Source organism: Augochlora pura, chromosome 6 (genome assembly GCF_028453695.1).
Source record: "Augochlora pura isolate Apur16 chromosome 6, APUR_v2.2.1, whole genome shotgun sequence".
NCBI classification, from domain to species: Eukaryota; Metazoa; Arthropoda; class Insecta; order Hymenoptera; family Halictidae; genus Augochlora; species Augochlora pura.
Genome location: NC_135777.1, coordinates 16,954,714 through 16,962,625, shown reverse-complemented (window position 1 = coordinate 16,962,625; position 7,912 = coordinate 16,954,714). Strand labels below are relative to the sequence as shown.

General features: G+C 41.3%; 1 protein-coding gene across 3 annotated transcripts in view; it reads right to left on the bottom strand.

Moving 5' to 3' along the window:
- Positions 1 to 1,118: 1,118 nt before the first annotated feature.
- LOC144471431 (RNA-binding protein 38) overlaps positions 1,119 to 7,912 on the bottom strand; it is a 33,363-nt gene continuing 26,569 nt past the window's right edge. For 2 of the 3 annotated variants that reach the window (XM_078183462.1, XM_078183463.1), the window contains 2 exons: positions 5,326 to 5,696; positions 1,119 to 3,047 (listed from right to left, as the gene is read on the bottom strand). In XM_078183462.1, coding sequence (XP_078039588.1) covers positions 2,887 to 3,047; positions 5,326 to 5,696 — 532 coding nt within the window. In that variant the 3' untranslated portion in view covers positions 1,119 to 2,886. The remainder of the gene's footprint in view (positions 3,048 to 5,325; positions 5,697 to 7,912) is intronic. The other variant, XM_078183464.1, reaches the window with a different exon arrangement.

Sequence of the window (7,912 nt, the reverse complement as noted above, 5' to 3'; positions counted from 1 at the left end):
TTCGCTCCACTTTTTTTTTTACCACATTCTCGATAGTGTGTACATTATAATTATTACTGAAGATAACAGATGATATATTACAAGTATTAATCCTACGAATATAGGATATTTGAAACGATTATAGTGCAACCGAGACAAAATGTTCATCGCGGTTTTCGTTTTCCCTTTAATCGCGACGGAAGATGTGTCACTTCCAAATAATAAATTCGCCGGATCACATATTTTCTCTGCTTCGAAGTTAAGTACATGAACAATAATGAATAATCAATGACAATAATAATAATAATATAATAATAATATAATAATATTATCAATAATAATAGCAATAATAATTATTAATACGTAATAATAATAATAGTAATAATAATAAGAATAAGAATATAATATCAATGGTATTAATTTATTTTCCTATTATCTTAATCGATCGGTTACGTAATAATTAATACTTAAGATTAAACCATCCTAACAGCGCCTGTTTCGCTAACTTTTTACAAGACTTTTGGTTTCGTCCTCCGTTGCTTCATGCGTATTAACGTCTACTTAATATTCTAACGAATCGAGTGTACCTCGTCTAAGGTCTCGACGGGTTTAGGACTAGACAGTCTCATTCTTCATAGCCCCGATCCTCCGTCACCCTCCTCGCTAGCTAGTTTTCCCTCCATCTTCGTTTACCACATCACCTTGTCGTCCCTCGTTCTATTATTATTTATTACCTTTGCCCCCCGATACGCACGTATTAACGAATAGCTTCGCGCGAACGAATCACTGACTAGTTTCTAACCATTAAGACTATTCGGCCGTGCTAATTAAGGCACCAGATTACTTTGCAAGAATTGGACGAGTTAATGCCTCGCGTTCGGTTCGTCGATCGATGACCCGAACGGTCGATCGTTTCTCGTAGAGTGACAATAGTGCTGGGACAGTGTCGCTAATCTACTAATGCGCCCTCACAAAAATAACCAGGTGAACTAATATGGCTCCGCGAACACTTTGCTTCCAGGGTGGTAATAAATTTTTGTTTCAATCAATAACTCGGACACAATTATCTTATGTTACGCCGGCAATTGTCAACGTATATCTGAATGTATTCTGATATACGTCTGATATACGAATATATCCTGATTTTAAACATCGATGTTTGCGATTCACAAAAACTGATGACAACGCTCGGAAGCTCTCGAGTTCCTTAAAATTAGGTTTCGGTTTCGAACTGCGAAATACACGGGTAAATTTAGCGACACTCTTCCCGACACATCCTCCCGGAAAAGTTAATAATAGAAAAATCGAGTTGCATTTAGAACGTACGCAAAAATATATGCCAATATTGTGGTACCGATTTACGAACTCGCGAACGAGAATAGAACGAGCGTTCCCTCGTGCCAAGCGCGTAAACCGGAAATAACGGAATGAATTTATAGGATAAAAGTGTCTCCAGCTGATCCGATGCTAAGAGTATTACAAAGAAAATTTGTTAGGATAAGCGAGAGTCGAAACTAGATAAAATACGATGTTCAGCGACCTTTTGCATGGGAGAAATGAAGCAACGGTTCCTTTTCCTTTTTTTTTTTGTGAGAACGACAGAGCCGTGAGACAGTGTTTCGCGATTTCTACGACTTCTCGCGAGTTTGACTCGCTGTTCGTCCATTTGGTCCTCGTTGGATTCGTACCGCAAATCGTTGATCAGTCCGTTTCGGTGACTACCCCGAGCCACGTGAAAAAGGCATCGTCTATCAAGACACTTCGGTAAACACGCATCTAAGCGATTGTATAAGGCAACATCGACACTTCGACTTAATCGCGACGTGACCGTCGTTCCTAAAAGCGTCTACAAAATTCAACCTAATGAATCACTTAGAACCTCCTCCCCTGTCGCTCGTGAACGGTACACCCTTAAACGACAAGTACGCGAAACATCCGCGATACTACAATGCCCAATCGAAATAAAATTCTATGAATGTCGTTGATTCCCTCTACCCGAATCATGCAATTTCTGGTGGAAATCGTTTCAAATCGTGAACCAATTGTCGTGAATATAAAAGTCAACTCCGCGGCGTAGAATAATAATAATAATAATAATAATAATAAATTACGCGGGTGACCGTGTTAACAGCAATCGTATAACCGTTAGAATGTAGAAAATCCTTTCTACGCGTAAAATAGTAAATGGCCTCTCGGCGACCTCGCCAGATTAAAAGTTCTGAAGTTCAAAACGGACATCTGTAAAAGCGCGTAAAAACGACATTTTTTAAAAAACCTCGTTCTCGTTGTTGCTTGCAACAAATCTTGGGTAGCGGCGACGATGCGTACAGACAATTGCAAGCCGAAGGGTGTTTCACGATTGGCGATCTTCGATGCGAAGAAACGCGATTATGGACGTATCCTTCCGCGAAGTTTCTTCGACGACCACTTAGCCTAGTTCGCAACATCGTTTGCTCCAGCACAAACTACTCTAAATCGGACGTGTTTTCTAAACGCCTAGCTAACGTTCCGCAGATTCCTGTCCCGGTTTCCTCGTGTTAACAATTAGTGTACGATCCGAAGGTCCCCACTGACAGCCCCGCCGTCGTCGTCGCTTAAACCTTGTAAGCGGCAACGTTTCGGCTCTAACAAGGAGAAACGTAGGAAGGAAGATTAAAGTGGGGAAGATTGAAGATTAAATTAGTAAGAAACTGTGTGCCGTTCGAGTCGCCGTTGCTGAACGCTCCGTTCGGGCGTCCTCTTCGGGGTCTGTTCCTCCGGCTTTCCGGTAGGCTGGATCCAAAATGGCGGACGGACGCGGAGTACAGGCGAAGAGCGAAGTTTATGCGGCGAGGATCGAGTTCTTTTGATCGCAATTTTAAGTCGGAATTCGGTCGCGACTGATGTTCGCGGTGATTCATCCGGCTCCTACTGCAATCTCGCCTCTTGAGGTGTTGTTTGGTATGGGAGACCTGGGAACGCAGCTCCCGCCGCTGTTGCAGCTGCAGCTGCTGCTGCCGGCAACCCTGCTGCACCTGGTAGCGTCGTGTACGCGTATGGTGTCACGTAACTGGCTGCTGCTGCGTTTGCTGAAAAAAAAACGAACACCATTCTGAGATTCTGTTTGTCCCGCGAAGTGGTTGCTTTTGTGCAGGTAACCCTCTGATACGGAATACCTTTTCAGGTTTCCTGCTTGTCAAGAAGATACAGTGCAACTTTATTCTGAAGGGCTACGTACGCCTAGGTAGACAAACGAATCGATTTTTCGTACTACGCTGTCAAGTGAAATATTTTCGTCTTGCATTTGTATCATCTTTTAATCTTGCTTGCGTAATCATTTCTCAAATTTCTATTAAAATCTCAGTCGCATTATTTGCAAAATATATCTAGTGTTAAAAATGTATAACTTTGGTACGCGACAAAAATTTCCGATGTTGTAATCGAATTCTACTATAATGCGTATGTAAATTTCTATCAAAAAAGAATAGTAGAATCTCGACATTATGGTTCTATTCACTGACGAATTTAAAAAAAAAACAGGAAATTAAAAATTAGCAACATAAAAATTTCAAGAACTATCGAAAGCCTATCAAAGATGCACTTTATAATCTTGCGTCTATATCTCATTTGTACATGGTTAACTGCACTGTTTTATTTCGAATAAGTGCTGCAAAAGAGGTTCGGACTGTTTTCATCGCTATGCCTTAATGCTTTCGCAATTAAACTTCGAACGTTTGGCAAGACACTACTATTGCAAAATGAAAGCTTATAGACTACAGTCATTTATCGTGACAATTGTTCCACCACCACCGTAGACAGCACATCAGAGCATTAACAAAATTGCATATTCATCGTGTTGAGTGCGAAGCCAGCGTAAACCATGCAATGATGCGTTTCCATTTCGTTGATCTTGTACCTGTGTTTCAAAGACAGCAAATCATTCCAACGTAAACGAGAACAACGTCTGCGGGGCACACGGTTTTCGTTCGATCGAATACATTCGTTTCGTCCGCACGAAAAACGCGGCCGTACAGAGAATTGCTTCATTATGACAGAACTAGGATAGCAGCAACGGTTTCTGTGGCGTAACCGATTGCTGTGCCTTTGATTTCTTTTTATTAACTTCATTTATATATTTATATTATTATTATTATTGGATTGTCATAATTATTACTATTTTACATTTATCGAATAGGACATATTAAATTTTGTTATTCTTTTATTTTCTTTACTTCCGTAATTTAGCCTAATTTCAAACCAAGGGCACAGCATTTGGTCACCCCCACAGTAACCGGATCCATTACCCTAGTATCGCGGGAAACAGATTACAGAAAGTTCTCCTGCTAACTGCGAAATTCGTGGTCCGAAATTCGAGAAAAATTCCGCGACAAACACCGCAATCCAATGTAAACACATCAACATTACAGAAACATTCACAGCAAGATTCCCACTAGAAAAGATCGAACAGATAACATTCAAGCCCACCGAGTCTCTAACCGTTCCCGCATTCGCGACCCGTTTATATAAAAATTCCTCGAAGCATTAAACAAATCTCTCGACGTAAGCAATATACACAAATCCGATCATTTGATCAAGTTCCAAACGGTTGGAATTAGTGTGCACATGGACCAAATGGGTAAGTGACGAAACTGCTGTTAAAACCCGACATTACTCGTACGATTGAGATTTTCTGAACCAGCTACGAAAAAGGAAGCGAACATAATATCACGAGGAATCGGAAATGACGATCGAAATGGTTGTCGCCTGTTGCCTACCAGAAACCACGAGCCGGATTAGTATGTACATTCTCGAGCACCTTGCGGAACGAAGTGTACGCTTGTGACTGTCCAAAAACCGTACGATAAACGCGTGCAGCAATTCGTGAACGATGTTAATGGTGTCTAAGATCTACCTTGCAACGCACAAAGAAATAACAATGCTGTAGCTTTCACATGCATCGCTTTCGCTAATCATCTCCAATGAAAGTAATTAGACTTTACTGTGCACGGCGTAATCCGTATATCCGAGGCGAGCGGAGGCCACCATGCTCGCGATCGAGACAAATGATACGACACTAACGAAATCAAAATGAACGAAAAAAAAAAACAAAAACGAGGTGAGATCGAATATGAACCGGCGGAAAAGTTCTAAAGAGAGAAACGCGGCTTTTCAGCGGGAATCTTCGAGCTTCTCGACACCCTCGCGAGCGTTTTACTCTACTTCACTACGAAAAAAACGAATTCTCCAAGATAAAATAGTGTCGGTTCGCCGTTTCTCTCTCACGCTCTCGCTCTCTTCTCTCCCATTCTCTCCCGCCCACGCGTGCTCCTCTCACTCGGTGCGATCTGTTCTCGAATAGTTTTCTACCGTTGCTACGTAGCAATGACGGCAGAAAGGGCGGCAGGAGAGCTTTCTCCAATCGTTGCCGTGCCAGCACCGTGGGGCTGCTGCAGGTGTGCTGCTGATGGTGGTGTATCAGTCCGTTGCTGCCCTTGCTCTGGACAGTTTTCAAACACATACCGGCCGCGGCTGCGCTGGTATAGGGGTACGCCTCGGCGAAATTGTACGACGTCCCCGGGTATGTGGCGGCCGCGGCCGCGACGTTCTGGTACTCGTAGAACTGGGACGCCGCCGCCATCGCCGCGGCGTGGGTCAACTGTGTCGTCGGAAGCGGTACCAAACCACCTGGCGCCGCAGCCGCCAGGTAGGGCGACTGGTACATGTAGCCTGGTGGCACCCTGAAACGAGAACGGTCGACGGTTAAACGGATCAAACGGGCCAGGACGAATCGTGGCGGCACTCAGACATCTAATGCAGAGAATTCTCTCGACGGCTAATCGTGGTGGACTGGTCGCCTACGTGCTCGACTATTCAATCTACCAGCTAACGGAACGGTGATGCCATTGGTTTGCCTTGTTCGCTTATTTGCTCGCACTTTCGCCGAGATTTAACCCTTTGCTGTCGAAGCCATACAAACCGTTAACTACCACGTCTATCGTATCGCAAGTCGAAATAATAATAACGGTTGTAAATAAACAAAACAAAAACAATGCTTACTTTGCGCATCGATAAAGAAGGGGTCAAACCTAGACGGTTCGTCTCAGTTTTACTGCATTTTATGCACGTGAAATTCACTCTTGTGATATCGGTTACATCTTTGATAGTATCGTAACAAATTTGATAAGGTAGAAATTATCTGAGAATGTGACGTAACAATTTTGAACGCTGCATCAAAGTCACCACTCGAATGCAAATGGTTTTCTACAGCAGTGATCGTTTCGTTAATTAACTAGGAAATCGTCCTGAGTAACGTGATTTTATGATTTTTTTTAAATTATTCGAAATTATTTGAAATGAATTTTCGAAGTACTTTGTATTATAATTATTATTAAAGATAAGAAATCCGAGAATTCAAAGAACGAACGATGTATGTACTAAAAGCGATAATAGAATTGGATTCGTCGTTAAGTTTTGATTAAAGTGATGTTGTGAAAAATATTAGGAAAATGTTGGGTGTACCTTTTGCTACCGGTTCGACGAACTCGAACAATTTTGGGAACCAGTTCGCGCGAACCGGTACAAACCGGCTGAATCACATCACTGACCCAACAGCATTTAATTTGAAGTGTATTTTAGTGAGCTCGGTCAGCTATTACGAAGCAAAGACCCCTTGAAAAAATAGGGGCTGTATCGCATAGTAATCGGTGACATTGACTGCAGTGAGACTATAAAAGGAATAATTTTAAGTGTCTATGTTGAGAGGTAGAAACCATTCTTTGTACTACAATTTCGAAAACAGAAGCGATAGATAATGATTGTGTGGAATTATGTGGGAATGATAAACGTTTCGACACTGTAAAAGGACAATTAACACCTGCAACTTTCCATTGGATAACTATACTTCATTTTTCGCTTGCTTCAATTTTATTTGTTTGTAGATAATAATTTCTATGTTCGTAACGGAAGAAAAGAAATTTTTATGAAAATGTACAACTCGGGAACTTGAATATTTGTTCTCGGCTCTTTAAAATTAATACTATTAATGGAACAAGAGTAAAGTAACGTAAAATTAAATTCCATATGTTTATAACTACATGAATGAAGATTTAGAAGAATGTATTACATATGAGACACTGAGAAATAATATTACTGTAGACGAACTTCTTGAAATTAATATTACAAATGAAACAAAATTGAAGCTACGTAAACTGATAAAATATACTTTATAAAAATAAAGTGACCAAGAACAAACTACTTCGGCATAAATCGAGAATCTAATCTAAACTTAACCGACCAAATCATTTCGTAAATAAAGTTGGAATATTCATTTCTATAAAAAATACAACGTACAATAGATAATAAAATATAACCAATAACACCAGCTTCTTGTTGTTCAATTCCTTTTTCGATAAAATTTTGAACATCCCCGATCTCGCTTTTTCCGATTCAGTCCACCAAGATTATTACGTAATCATACTTGCTCTTCTTGGAGCAGTCCGCGATTCATGAATTCCCATGACTGTCAATCATCCAATCAATGAAACTCAACGAACGCCAACTGCTCCAACCGTACATTTCGCCTTGTACAGTTGAAAAAAAAAAAGAAGAAATGACTAAAGAGACGGATGAAAGGAAAGGGAATTGTAGTGTAATTTATGAGTATATGAACGTGTGTATATGTGAAACGTTTCGCGGAAGTGCTGCTCTGTGTGTCAAGAATTTGAAACGCAAATGCAACCGCGTGCGTCTCTCGTCGTCCGTTTCCTAATTCAGTCGCCGCCGATATCGAAAACTCGCGGTGAAGAAAAAAAGAAAAGAATTTAAACAGCCGCCGATCGCAAGCGCCCTGTGTACACATACTCGAACTTGACATTATGCACAAATGGACGCGCGATCGTGCCTGCACACGATTCCCGCGATCGTGCCAGAAAACTGTCAGAAACACGGCAAAACA